General features: G+C 38.7%; 2 protein-coding genes across 2 annotated transcripts in view; both read right to left on the bottom strand.

Moving 5' to 3' along the window:
* Window positions 1–9,749, bottom strand: part of LOC119766471 — a 28,446-nt gene extending 18,697 nt beyond the window's left edge. The window contains exons 1-2 of the mRNA XM_038251029.1: window positions 9,729–9,749; window positions 7,777–8,998 (exon numbers count right to left, since the gene is read on the bottom strand). Of these exons, the coding sequence (XP_038106957.1) occupies window positions 7,777–8,998; window positions 9,729–9,749 (1,243 nt within the window). The remainder of the gene's footprint in view (window positions 1–7,776; window positions 8,999–9,728) is intronic.
* A 992-nt stretch (window positions 9,750–10,741) lies between these two features.
* LOC6048506 (tektin-B1) lies at window positions 10,742–12,527 on the bottom strand. Its single transcript, XM_001865381.2, has 3 exons — window positions 11,807–12,527; window positions 11,527–11,749; window positions 10,742–11,470 (listed from the first exon to the last, which is right to left on the bottom strand). The coding sequence occupies exons 1-3, from the start codon at window positions 12,448–12,450 to the stop codon at window positions 11,048–11,050; spliced, it is 1,290 nt and encodes a 429-aa protein (XP_001865416.1). The 5' UTR covers window positions 12,451–12,527; the 3' UTR covers window positions 10,742–11,047.
* Between the last annotated feature and the right edge of the window lie 2,297 nt (window positions 12,528–14,824).

Genomic DNA, 14,824 nt, shown 5'->3' with positions numbered 1-14,824 from the left:
TTTGCAGCCTGAAACGGTGATGAGATAGAAATTTGGTGTCAAAGGGACTTTTATGTAAAATTAGACGCCCGATTTGATGGCGTACTCAGAATTCCGAATAAACGTATTTTTCATCGAAAAAAACACTAAAAAAGTTTTCAAAATTCTCCCATTTTCCGTTACTCGACTGTAAAAAATTTTGGAACATGGGAAATTTAATGTTTTTTCGAATCTACATTGGGATCATTTTCTCATTTTGAACAAAATTTTTCATTTTGGAATTTCGTGTTTTTTTCTAACTTTGCAGGGTTATTTTTTAGAGTGTAACAATGTTCTACAAAGTTGTAGAGCAGACAATTACAAAAATTTTGATATGTATACATAAGGGGTTTGCTTATAAACATCACGAGTTATCGTGATTTTACGAAAAAAAAATTGCTCTAAATGAAAAAAAGACCCTTTTGGGTCAATGTAGATGTACTTTTCCATTAATTTTCCCATAAAGTGACATGTTCCAAAAAATTTTACAGTCGGGTAACGGAAAATGGGAGAATTTTTAAATCTTTTTTAGAGTTTTTTCTATGAAAAACACGTTTTTCGGAATTCTGAGTACACCATCAAATCGGGCGTCTAATTTTACATAAAAATCCCTTTAACACCAAATGTCTATCTCATCACCGTTTCAGGCTGCAAATTATTGAAAAACACCTCTTTTTTCGCATGTTAAAAAATGGAAGAGGTCGTACCGCTCCTCCGTCACGAGATATCAAAAAACGGACCTCGGATTCGTGATCAGAGACAAAAGTTACATCTTAGGAAAAAGTTTCACGCAAATCGAAGAGGGGTCGGGGCAACTGCTGTGTGTGTTGGCGTAGAATTACCGATTATTGATTTTTTAATATTTTATTGCTTTTTTTTCAAGAGGAACAAAATGCACATTCCAGTTTTAATACTTTTTGTTTAAAGTTTCCAGAGGCTGGTTCTTAAAATTAAATTCATAAAATTGTTTAGCTTATTCGTTTTGAAAGACGCATTTTGGATTACAAGATTTTTTTTTATAAAATCCGAAAAAAATAATTGAAAATATATCTTCATGATTCATATCAGGGAGTGCGAAAATATTTTTTTTGCAATTCCGTCATGAAACTACTTACTTTTCCTGTCATTCTTGAAAGACGAATCAGCCTACTTTTCTGTACCAAAAATAACAGAATCGAATAGTAACCCTTCTCAAAACAAATGCTGAAAAGTTCTACTTTTCAGCACTGAAATGGATGCTGAAAAGTTGAACTTTTCAGCACTTGTTAGGAAAAGTTATACTTTTCAACAGTTATACTTTTTGGACATTTGTCCTATAATTCTGTCCAAAGGGTGTTTTTCGGAATTGTAAAAAACGTTGTATGGAACTCGTTGCAAAACTTGTTTTTTCATCACTCGTCGTATTTATCTAACTCGGTAAACCTCGTTAGTAAATGTGCGACTCGTGCTGAAAAAATCCTCTTTTTGCAACTTGTTGCATAAACTACTATTTCTGCCATTCCGTCTACATACTTCTGTCATTCTCAAACGACGAAACGGCCTACTTTTCTCTACTAAAAATAACAGAATGGAAAATCATTACCTTTCAATACCAGTGCTGAAAAGTTCAACATTTCCGCCCTGAAATGGGTGTTGAAAAGTTGAACTTTTCAGCACTGGTATCGAAAAGTAACTTTCTTCAAAAAAATTTGTTGTTTAGAATGGTTAATTTACATGTTAGTTTGACAAAAAATTACATTCAAAAAGTTTTTTTCGAAATTGTAAAAAAATGTTGTTAGCAACTCGTTGCAAAACTAGATTTTTTCAGCACTTGTCGTATTTATACAACTCGGTAAACCTTGTTGGATAAATGCTCGACTTGTGCAGAAAAAAATTTCGTTTTGCAACTTGTTGCATAAACTACTATTATTTCAAGTCAACTCTAGTCTATCAGGCAGGTGCCCCCCAAAAACTCCACTGATCTTGGCGTGGTTCTGAGCCACCACCTTCAAGACATTCGCAAAACTCAACACCTTTAATGCGACTCAACATGGCCTCGGTGGCGCAAATTTGATTGGAAAACAAGTTGCTAATCAACTTTCGATTTGAAACAAAATTTGGCGCCCCAACCCGTTTGGCACGAGACATTTGGAAAATTTATCGTCGCAGCCGTTTTTCAAGCAGCAATCTCCCTTAATAACTTAATAAAGAGTTGGTGATATATGCGCGGCGATCGCGTCGTCCCCCCATCGGTCGCCATGTTTATTCCCACCGGGACCCCATAAATCGGTTCCTTATGATTTCTGACAGCACCTTCTGACTTAACCTAAAGGCACCACCAATCTGAAAAAAAAACCTAGACCGCGAGAGAAAGAGCAAGATATTAAGGGACCAACCGCGACGACGTGTCGATTCCGGGGGGAGACCCCGGGTTTGGTTCGGTTCGGGGCCTGATTTATGGGTCTATGAATTTTTAATGGGTCTGGAGTAGTTAACAACTTGAGTTTACAATCAATAGTCGTCGGAGAACACCTACAATGCTCGTGAGCAGGCGCCCGCGATAGGTTTTTATTGGTTTCTAGTGGCTTTGTTTTTTCGCGGAAATTTGTGGAACACACATTCGGCGTTTTGCTGGAAAACCAGGAAGGGATTACGGTTTTGATTGATGGCATCCGCAACAACACTTTAACAGCTGTTTGTTTATGCATTGGTTTTTGGGGTGAACCCTGGCTCAAGAAGTGAGTCATAACCTTTTTCGTGAGGGAAATAGAAATACATAGTAAATTGAATTAATATCATTTTTTAATATCTTTTAAAGAACTCTTTTTGTACTTAAAAATACTTTGCAATTACTTCTGTAATTCACAAGAGCCCACCAATCAAATCCGTCACTCATAATCACAAAACCGGTGAATAAACACCCAATAAACCAATCAAGAACAGGTTCATAAAGTCGTCCGGTTAGGCCTCCAAAGCAGCACGGAGGGAAGCCTTTTGAGACAAGCGAATCAGATTTACGATCCTCGACCAAGTCGACCGAGTCTGGCCAAGTCTGGAACTCCCAGCCCGCTCTCACTAACCTGCAGAATAATCACCATTATCACTAAATCCAATATTTACGGCCCCTTCCTCCAACATCCAACATAGATGCTGCTGCTGCTGCTGGACCAGATTTGCGTCGCGATCCAAATCAACATAAATTACTCCACCTCGTCGGCGGTGGCGGTTCAAACTCTGAAGTAGTCAGCGAACAAGTTTGCAAAGATTTTTATATTTTTTATTTCATTTTCATTGCACTTGCACTGTGGCTACCAAGTTGTGCTGCGCAGGCGCTTTAAATAGTACATAATTTTACACTTAACACGATAAGTGTTTATAAATATGACTAATTCATTAAGTCGAGGTGTCGGAACGCGCATGAATTAAAAATCAAGTCAGAGCGCAAGTGAGCATTGCCCATGCGTGCGTGAGTTTGATAGCCAAAGCAAACCAACAACCCGCGGGCTCAAGCCCAACAAAGCTCCCCAAGTGTGAAAGGGGATAAAATTATTAAAACTCGCGCGAGTGAGCGAGCGGTGAAAATTCGACCGACGTGAGACAACTTCATCGAGTGGGGTTAGAATCAAGCGGGGCCGGCCACCGGTAGGTGATAATTCATAGATTTGTGTAATAAATTGAAAATTACATAAAATCAAAAGCCAATCGGGCGATAAATCATTGCAATCGATGCTAAACTGGATCGAGAGCAGTAGCAAGTGGTGTTTTATGGTGGGTCAGTTGGGGACAAGGTAATGCATTACATTTGAGCAATTTTCTGAGATTTTGGTCATTCGATTTTTGTTTGTATTTTTTAATACACCTGAAATTTTTTGGTGCCTTCCGTATGCCCAAAGAAGCCATTTTGCATCATGAGTTTGTCCATATAATTTTCCATACAAATTTGGCAGCTATCCTTGAAAAAATGATTTATGAAAATTTACATATCCTCGGAAGGAATTTTTTTGATAGATTTGGTGGCTTCGGCAAAGTTGTAGGTATGGATTAGGACTACACTGAAAAAAAAAATGATAATATCACTTTAAGTCACTAAAACTTGAAACACTTTTTTATTTATTTTTTGTTATCTGGTATCTGTTACACGTAAAAAAGGCATAATGTTGAATGTTTGGCCCGTTTGAATGTTAGATCTGTTTAATTTTTTAGAAAATATTTTTTGGAAGAGATCGGGAAATTTGGTGAATGTTTCATATTTAAGCATTGAACATTGCACCATTAGTTGCTGAGATATTGACATTAGAAAATGGTGGATTGTTTGGGTGAGACTTAGAAAAAATCAATAATCTTGTTTTTAAACCATTGCATGGCAATATCTCATCAACTCAGGGTCTTATCAACAAAGTTCAAAAAAACAAAGTATAGAGAATTTTCTCAGCTTTGCCAAAATATTTTTTTTTAGTGTTTGGGCAATAGTTTCAAGTGATGAATAACTGCTCTTATTATCAAAAATGTAACCTAAAAGTGACTTTCACTAGAAAACGATGCACTTTAGGCCGTTGCAAATACTGTTTGAAGTTTATATCCTTCGACTCTGACTAAATTCATGGGTGGGGGGGGGGAGGGGTGGTCGGAAATAAAAATAAACAAAAATTAAATAAACGAGCCACGATTTTTACATTTGAATGAAAAAAAGTGTTAAAAAATTCATAATACACTTGTCCACACAGTAAAAAATAATGTAAATTTGGAAGCTGTAATTTATGAAGGTTGAATATTACCTCTTTTATGAAGTTATTTTACCTCCATTTAAGCTGAAAAAGTGACATTACACCAGAAAAGTGGAAAAATCCCTTCCCAGATGTAATATTACCATGATTTTTTTTTCTGTGCAGTTGTTTTGCTATCATTAGTTTCCAAAATACCTAAGTATTGACGATTTTTTTTTTGCCAAGTCAAAATATTTTAAATCCAGCACAAACATGCTAAATATGATTATCAATGCAGGAAAATGTGTATAAGATTGTTTTAAGTTTATTTGAATTTTACTTTCATTAAAATTTTTAAGTTTTTTGAAACAATATATTTTTTGCCCCCTGATTTTTTGGACCAATTTTGAAAGGGGGAGGGGGGATGACATAAACTTGGAAAAATATTTGCAATAGCCTTATCAAAATTTTGCTAAAGTACTTTTTGATTGCGAATTCAATTTACATCCACAAGTGAAGCTTTAATTTTTTTGAGAGAAATATTTCGATTTTTTGAAATAAATTGTTTTGATAAAAAAATACGAAACTCGGTCAAAGATGTTTTGCCCGTTCTAGAAATTTCTTAAAAATTGGTATTTCCCCTAAAATATATCAAAAAATGGAGAAAATTAAAAAGTGCGTTTTTGCAAATCAAGTTTTAGTGACAAAAAGTGAAATTAAAAATCACCAAACAAATGTTTACCTTGTATATTTTTTTCAGTTTAGTCCTTATCCATACCTACAGCTTTGCCGAAGACACCAAATCGATCAAAAATTTCTTTCCAAAGATACAGATTTTTGAATTTTCATGTTTCATTTTTTCATGGACAGCTTCCAAATTTGTAAGGAAAATTATATGGACAAACTCATGATGCAAAATGGCTTCTTTGGCCGGGGAGGCAAAAAAATAAAAAATAACAATTAAAATAACAATACATAAAAGCAATATTTGAATGATTTTTTTTTAAAATGTATTTAACACTATACAGTAAAAAAAATTGGAAGATGTAATATTGGAAGGTTGAATCTTACTTCTTCAATGCTGTAATTTTACATCAATTTAAACTAAAAAGTGACATAACACCAGAAAAGAAGCAAAATAACATATTTTCAGAGGTAAAATTACATTTTCTGACATTAAAGATTTACCCCTTCTCAGATGTAATACAGTCGACTCTCTGGCTGTCGATCTTCTCGATATCAATATTGCTCCATCTATCGATGAATTCTTCAGTCCCTTCAATCTGCATACTTCAATTATCTTCATTCCTCGATATTTTCCCTTGCTTGAAGGATCTCTTCCTCGACGGTCCCTTGGATTCTGTTTGCTTTAAAAATCTCTTCCGGTTGTCAATAATTTCACTTTCTCATGGCTTGCATAGACATTTTTCTTGGCGAAACGAAGCTTTGAAGGGTGTTTGACATTAGTTTGTTTTTGTTTGATGGACGTTGCCATGATTCTCCCATAGTTGGGTATCAAGAAAAAAATATTTTCAATCGAGTCTTCATTTTGCATCGTTCTGTAAACTGATGATTCTCTTCCTCGACGGTCCCTTGGATATTGACAACCAGAGAGTCGACTGTATAAGCATATTATGGTGAATTTAAAAAAAAATGATTTCTCAATTTAGAAACATAAACATTACGAAGAAGAAAATATTTTAAAAATGCTGTCTAAAATTACCTACATTTTTTACAGCCTCTTAAGGTTTAAATTCTGTAAACTTTTTGCCTTCCTCACCTTACTGAGGAAAGGCTATAAAAACACTTGGAAATTAAACTTCCTTATTTGACGTCCTAGGCCCACCTTCATGTATACCTATCGACTCAGAATCGAATTCTGAGCAAATGTCTGTGTGTGTGGTGGGATGTTGATCAAAAAATTTGTCACTCGATTATCTCGACATTGGCTGAACCGATTTTGTCCGTTTTGGCGTCATTCGATCCGTCTTGGGGTCCCATAAGTCGCTATTAAAAATTATGCAGTTTAGTTAAGTACTTCAAAAGTTATGCTAAAAAAACCATTTTAACAAAAGTCCGGAAGATTGTAAAAAGGGTGGTTTTTGTAAGAAAACCCAACATGCTATACATTTTTAGAAAGGTATTTAAAAGATCTTTCCAACGCGTCCAAGACAATGAAGATCTGACAAATCTATCAAAAGTTATAAGCACTTAAGTGTTATTTATACGCTTTTTGGAGGCCGGATCTCAGATATGTTGATGAAAACGTTGTCCGGATCTCTCATGCGACCTATCGTTGGATAGGTATTCAAAAGAGCTTTCCAACGCTTCCAAAACATTAAAGATCTGACAACCCTATCAAAAGTTATAAGCAGGCCTGCAAAATGTTTCCAACCCAGCGTACACATGAAGCAAACCAAAATGTCAGTTTACTGTTAGCATCTGACTGTAAGCCTACTGTGTCCGTTCAACCACTGCCGCCTGACTCGTGCCGGTCAGCTGCTGGAGAATGAGAGACGTGAAAAAATGAGCTACACTCACTCAATTCGTGTCGTATGACTGACTCGTAAAATCCTCTCTAAACATTATTTTGACTATTTTTAAACAATTGAATGGTTGTATACTGTGCAAAACACTTAAAACAACCATAACTTATATTCAAAATACCAACTTTTTGTATAAAAACTTGTTTCTTTATATGTGTGTGCGTGCAACGTCGAATGAGCGTTGGTCGACTACTGCCTCGCATTGCAGCTGCTCAGTGAGCTAGGGCAGTCACGACTGATTCGGGTTTGTTTATGTCACGGTTTTGCGGTTCAGTGAATGGATCTGAAAAAATCGTGTATGCGTCACCGATTTTCGCGTCAGGACCCCTGACATTTTCAGCTCTGGTTATAAGTACTACTTACTTTACTTTATCAGCAACAGGTCTATCGACCCAACGCTGAACTAATCGAAGATTTCCAGGATGCTCGATCTTGGGCCGCTCGTCTCCAGTCGCCCACAATGTTGGCCGCTCTTGCATCTTCGTCGACTGCACACAGCCAACGCGTACGAGGCCTTCCACGAAGCCGACGACCCCGTCTAGGTTCGCTGCTGAATATCGTTTTAGCCGCCCGCTCGTCCGACATTCTGGCTACGTGTCCAGCCCACTTTAGCCTGTCGTGCTTGATGACTTTTACGATATCAGCATGTTTGTAGTCTTGGTACAGCTCGAAGTTCATGCGCCTGCGCCACCGGTCTCCTACTTGCTTGCCGCCGAAGATAGAACGCAGGATTCTCCGCTCGAAGACCCCAAGTGCTCTCTGGTCAGCCTCCTTTAGCGTCCACGACTCGTGACCGTAAAGAGCTACAGGGAGTATCAAGGTCCTGTACAGCGTGATTTTCGTAGGCGTCCTTAGGCTGCGGGACCTTAGCTGGCTACGAAGACCGTAGAAGGCCCTGTTTGCAGCACTAATCCGCCGTTTCACTTCGCAGCTCACATCGTTGTCGCACGTCACGAGTGTACCAAGATATACAAATTCATCCACCACCTCATATCTTTCTCCATCTATTTCCACCTCCGAAACACCATCACCTGCACTGCCACGCGCTCTGCCAGCGACCAGATACTTGGTCTTGGCAGTGTTGATGGTCAGTCCGATCTTCGCAGCTTCCCGCTTGAAAGGGACGAACGCCTCCTCCACTGAACGACGGTCGATACCAATGATGTCGATGTCGTCAGCGTATCCAAGCAGCATGTGCGATTTAGTGATGAGTGTTCCGTTTCTTTGCACGCCTGCCCTTCGCGCAGCACCCTCCAACGCTATGATGAACAGTAAGTTCGAGAGAGCATCGCCCTGCTTCAATCCATCCAACGAAACGAAAGCTTCAGATGTCTCGTTGGCTATTCGCACGCTTGATTTTGCTCCGTCGAGCGTTGCACGAATCAGTCTTATAAGCTTCGCCGGAAAGCCGTGTTCTACCATAATCTTCCAAAGTTCGTTTCTTTTGACCGAATCGTACGCCGCCTTGAAGTCGATGAACAAATGGTGTGTTTGCAGGTTGTACTCCCGGAACTTGTCGAGGATTTGTCGCAGTGTGAACATCTGATCCGTCGTTGACCGACCCGCTCGAAAACCGCACTGGTATTCGCCGACAAAGGTCTCGGTCATCGGTCTCAGCTTGCTCCACAGGATGCGGGAGAGTACTTTGTACGCTGCGTTGAGGATTGTGATGCCTCGATAGTTGGCACAATCGAGTCTTTGCCCTTTCTTGTAGATTGGGGTGACGAGCCCGTCTAACCAGTCGGTCGGAAGCTGTTCTTCGCACCAAATGCGTAGGATTTGGTGCAGAATCTACTGGTTATAAGTATTAAGTGTTATTTACGCACTTTTCGCATTTTGGATAGCACCCTTTAAATGTGAGGAAGGCGTCAACAACCTAAGGGTGGATTAAGTAACGTTTTTTTTAACATAATGTAACTTTTGTGATTATTTCATTCTCTTCTTATTAAAAATAATCTTAAAGTTTTATATCGAGCCAAACATTTGAAAATGTCCACAAATTGTCTGCCTTCAAAAGATTTCTCTGGATTCTAAAAAAATCGAGATTATTTTAATTGAAAAATGCAAAAAAAAAAAAATACAAAATATAACACTTTGTAAAAATGAGAACCGAACCAAAATTTTTCGAAATACAGTGAGTTTTTAACACAGGGGGAATTAAATTGTAAAAATAAGTGAAAATAGAAGTAAAAAAAACTTAAATGTTAAAAAAAATCAGCATTTTGATGATATTTTTGCTAGGGTGCTTATACTTCATAAAGTTATTTTTAAATGTTTTTTTTTCTAAAAAGTTTGCCCAAAAATCTTCCTAATAAGAAAATGGTGAGTTCTATCCAAAATGGGTTGGGTAATTTTCGATTCCAAATTTGTTTTTGTATCCAAAAATGATAATTTTGTTGTTCAATTTTTAAGGTTTTTTTTTTCAAAAATCACATTTTTTCAAAAAATCATGGCTCCGGTACCAGATTTTGCACCCTCCTACACTGTAGCGCAAAAGATGCATATTTTAGTTCTCTAAAACATACTTGAGTTTTTTTTAAATGGTTTAGATATGTTAGGAATTCTACTTCAAGTAATAAAAAATCCTATAAAAAATGGGATTTATTCTGTGTACCAATTTTTTGCTGAAAGTTTGTTTAGGGACCATCCATAAACCACGTGGACACATTGGGGGAGGGGGGGGGGTATGGTGATTGTCCACGATCCATTCTTACAAAGGGGGGGGGGGGGTAACAGATTCCCAAAAAAGTGTCCACGTGGTTTATGGATGGTCCCTTAATCAAATCGGTCAGGTCTTTTGTGTTGCATTAACCACAGAGACAGATTCTGTGAACGGGCCACATTTACAAATACCGTACCAAACGCTCTTAATAAGTTATATGTGTTGTGTAAGTGTAAATTCGGCAAATAATTATAGTTTTAGAGGAAAGTGGAATTGGAAAGGGGACGGAGAATTATTAAAATTTTTAATAAATATAATAATGTTGTGAAATCTGGAGCAACATTTGAAGAGGGCGCATTAGCATTTTGACAGCCAGAACAATTTCGCAAATTCCTACCATCAAGTAATTATTTAACAGAACCCGCAGTGTTAAAAGGTACGTGGGAAGGCGAGCTACTGATTGACATTTCGAGTTTTGTGAAAAAGTTTCTTCTTGGCTTGGAATTTGCGAAATAGTTCCAGCTGTCAAAATGCTTATCCGCCCTTTTCGGGTGTTGCTCCAAAAATATAATCATTAAGCAAATAATAATGAAAAGCTCTCACCAAACCTTTAACCAGTAAGTGTCCCGATCGTCAGCCTTGTATGATGACTAAACTTTTAAGGACAAATCCTTTTTTATTCCAAACGCAGTCTAGTCCCACTCATTCTAATTTTTTCCTTTTTTTATTTTCATGATTTTAAGAATTTAAACACGAGTTGATTTTGATGCAACAATTTATTGAAAACATCACACTTATGACAAATTTATTTAATTTTGTAAATTTATGTCGTTTAAGCAAAAATCAACACCAAGCATTGATAATGAGATATGATGCCGTGTCACCCACTTCCAACAACTCCAAGTCCTTAACTAAAGTTTCGATTAAAAGCTGCTACATAGTATGGGAATCGCTCGACCAAATGAGTGCAAGTGGCGTTTAAAAGCTTCAAGCGTGCAGTGCATTGCATGTTGCATGCGCCAATAATTGGCACATATTTGGACATGCACAATCAGCAAAGTGTGGGTGCAAAAAAACAGGTCGAACGTCAAATTTGGGTGCACGCGATGGCAACGACCCTTTCATCAGGTTGACTGAATTTACGATTTGGGAATTTCGTCCTCCAACCGGGACAGGTGGATGTTCCGATCGGTTTGCGTCGATTTCCCCCCAAACTCGCCGGTGTTGAGCCGAGCACGCAGATCCAGCGAGCGGATGTCCGTCATCAGCGAGTGCTCCTTGTTCTCCAGGTCCTGGTCGACCTTTTTCGCAAGCTCGTGCAAATTGTTGTACATCGTTTTGGCCGCGTTGATCTTCTCGCGCAGCACCTTGATGGTGTCGCGCAGCTTCTGCACCTCGTCGCACAGCCCGTGGTACGATTCGTCGATGCAGAGCTCCATTCCGGAACGCTGGGCACGGTTCTCGAGGCGGGTTTCGACCACCTTGAGGGCTTCCATTTTGTCGTTGCTGGCTTGCTCGAGGGTTTCGATCTCGGCGGCGCACTTTTGCATCTCTTCCTTCATCTGAAAGTGGGAGTTGGAGTGACTTACATGTAGATTGATGAGAGATTTTCGATTACCTTTCCCTGCTGGTACTCCAGCTCATTGCGAGCACGTTGAGTCTCGAAGATTCTCTTCCTCAGCGTGTGTGAGGTGCGGTCCTGTTGAGCCTTCAGGATGTTCCGGGCCTTCTCGCGAGTCGCGAACAGAGACTCTCGGACGGCCGCCGAATCCGCCATGGTTTTCTCGCTCAGTTGTACAAGCTCTTCGCAGTACTCCAGCCAGTTGGCGTAGGTGCACGAACTAGAAAGGGAAAGAAACTTCAGATTTCCATATTACCTCAACACAGATTTTACTCACTTCTTTGGAACTCGAGTCGGTTCCGTCTTGAACGTGACATTTGCGCAGTGCTTGTCGACATCCAGCTGATGCTGGTCGATGTCCTGTGCCTCGTCCTTGTCCGTCAGGTCCAGCTCCAGCTTGAACTTCACCTCCTGCAGCCGGTTCAGCTGCTCCCAAGCTCCCTGGTTCTGATCCCTCAGCAGTCGTTGGTTGTTCTCCACGATGCACAGCTCGTTCTTCAACTCCGTGTCCCCTTCGTCGTACGTCAACTCCGATCCCAGCCGGCAATCCCTCATGCTGATACTATCCGTAACGACCGTCAACGGCGTTATCAACGCGTCCAGGTCCCGCTCCGTGCAGGCCTTCTCCTCCTTCAAATCACCAATCTCGGTGTTGACCCGCTTCAGCAGAATTCGCATCGTCTCCCGCCAGCGGTCCAACTCCGCCACCCGATCCGACAGTTTATCATTGTTATGGTACGTGTCCCAGTACGACTGGATCCGGGTTTCGTTCCGCAGATTCCGCGCGTCGTGGCGCAGCTCGAACGCGTCCGACCGCTTGGTGTAGGCCACATTCTTCAACGTGGTCAGCCGGGAGTGCCAATCCGGGAGGCTCAGATGTTGCAGGGGCTTCTCGAAGGTTGCTACCGCGCGGTTCGACATGGTCACGGAAACTCGGCTGGAACTCGACTGTGGCCACCCGGGTGGGCACGAAGGACTTTTGTTTGCCTTTTGTGACGCGGCGGTTGTTTGGTTGATAGTGGCTTTGGAAACCACGCTGACGTTGCCAGGGAGTGGTCCTGGAAACGGTTTGCTTTTTTTGTGGAATTTGTTTTGTTGAGGGTTGATGAAAAACTATGAAATTTGCAAGGTTTTTAATCAATTGCTTATCGAAAAAAATATCGTCGATAATATTATCGTCTGACGATAACGATAATGGTTAATGCTATCGTTATTGTTATTTCGATAATTCTATCGGCGATAATTTTATCGTCGATAATGGTCGATAACTAACTGCCGGGACCGTGGTGTAGGGGTAAGCGTGATTGCCTCTCACCCAGTCGGCCTGGGTTCGATCCCAGACGGTCCCGGTGGCATTTTTCGAGACGAGATTTGTCTGATCACGCCTTCCGTCGGAAGGGAAGTAAATGTTGGTCCCGGACTAACCTAAAAAAAAAGGTTAGGTCGTTAGCTCAGTCCAGGTGTAGGAGTCGTCTCCCTGAGTCCTGCATCGGTGGAGTCGCTGGTAGGCAGTTGGACTAACAATCCAAAGGTCGTCAGTTCGAATCCCGGGGTGGATGGAAGCTAAGGTGTAAAAACAGGTTTGCAATTGCCTCAACAATCAAGCCTTCGAACACCTAGTTTCGAGTAGGAATCTCGCAATCGAGAACGCCAAGGCAATGCTGTAGAGCGAATAATTTGATTTTTTTTTTTGAATGGTCGATAACTATTTTTTTAAATCTTTCTAAAATCAATTAATTCAACCAAAGCATGTAAAAATGTTCAATCACGTTTTCAATGCTTTCACGAAGATAATATTTTTTGATAATGTAGTAAGTTTTAAAGTATAATTATGTACTCAAAAATGTTCACTAGATACCGTATATTTTTCGAAAGTTCACAAATTCAGGGTGGATAAGAAGCGGATTATTATGCAACTTGCATGCACCTCAGAAATTCCTTCTGGAGGTTGTTGGAAGAACCATTCTGAATCTGAAAATTTTTTTCCCAAAATATTCCATCAGTGAAAACTGATTTGAAGTTAAAAACCGTAATAATGTTAATTTTCACCAAGACATCAATATGTAGTGCCCAGAATATATTCCTAACATAACACATCTTGAATCGATTCAAAAGTTGCGTTTTTCAATTACAAAAATGTTTTTACCTTATTATGTCTGGGTCATCGCTTAATTTTAAAGATATCACAGTTCTAGTAAAAAAAGTTATTTTTTTCACGTTTTCGTCATTCTTCCCTTTTTGCGCGTGGCGCGTAAAAACACAGTTTTTATTTTCAAAAAATCGTATCATGGAATATTGAAAACATAACTTTACCATTTTTTTATTTGTTGTATAAAATTTTCATAGGAATCCGCTGAAAATACATTTCAAAAATTTGAGTATTTTCGAAAAAATATAGTTATTTGTAAAAATTATAGTATTTTCGTTAAAAAAAAATCCAAACAATTGAAAAATCATACAAAATTTAAATTCGTTTGAAACTCATATTGCGAATTTTGAAAATTTTAGTATTTTCATAAAAAATACGGTATTTTGTGTTTTTTTTTTTGTATTTTCTCGAGCCAAAATACCTTCAAAACAGAATTTTATGTTTTCATTCGGCCTTTTGATATGTTATGCTAGATTTTTGAAACTTCTAACTATTTTCTTTGAAAGGCCAACTGATCACCTTTTATTCAAGTATAAGCAGCTAACATTAATTAAAATGGCGGAGAGTTGTGATTTTTTAAAAAATGTGATTTTTGCGAAAATTGACGAAAATTGTCATTTTTCGGACCACCCTAACACGGCGTAGGTCACCCTAATGGCCAAACAAAAAAATACGGGTCTAATTATTTTGGTCTAAGAACCCCAAGAAAAATTAAGAGCCCGATCGGAAAACTTGTTTTCGAATCATGTTGTTTTCGTGGGAATAGCTGAAATACCGTATTTTTTTTTTAAACTCAGATTTTCATAATTTGCAATATGGGTATCAAACCAAGCGAAATGCTTTATATGCTTTTTTCCCTTTATTAGAGTTTTAAACAAAAATAACATACTCAAATTTTCAAAATTTGCACTATGGGTATCAAACGAATTTAAATTTGGTATGCTTTTTCAATTTATTAGAGTTTTTTTTAAATACTATAATTTTCACAAATTACCATATTTTTTCAAAAGTACTAAAATTTTCATAATTTGCAATATGGGTATCAAACGAATCGGAATTTTGTATGCTTTTTTACTTTATCACAGTTTATTTTTTGAAACGACAAAAAAATTCTCAAAATTTTCAAATTTTAAAAATTTGCAATTT

The sequence above is a fragment of the Culex quinquefasciatus genome, chromosome 2, assembly GCF_015732765.1.
Source record: "Culex quinquefasciatus strain JHB chromosome 2, VPISU_Cqui_1.0_pri_paternal, whole genome shotgun sequence".
In the NCBI taxonomy this organism is placed as follows: Eukaryota; Metazoa; Arthropoda; class Insecta; order Diptera; family Culicidae; genus Culex; species Culex quinquefasciatus.
This window is presented reverse-complemented; position numbering and strand designations above follow the sequence as displayed.

Bases quoted from the DNA above. Each gene is read 5' to 3' on its own strand.
- LOC6048506 (XM_001865381.2), bottom strand. From the start codon at position 12,450: ATGTCGAACCGCGCGGTAGCAACCTTCGAGAAGCCCCTGCAACATCTG. The intron at 11,750-11,806 runs GTGAGTAAAATC...TTCCCTTTCTAG, and splicing joins CCGACTCGAGTTCCAAAGAA to TTCGTGCACCTACGCCAACT. The intron at 11,471-11,526 runs GTAATCGAAAAT...TCCCACTTTCAG, and splicing joins TGGAGTACCAGCAGGGAAAG to ATGAAGGAAGAGATGCAAAA.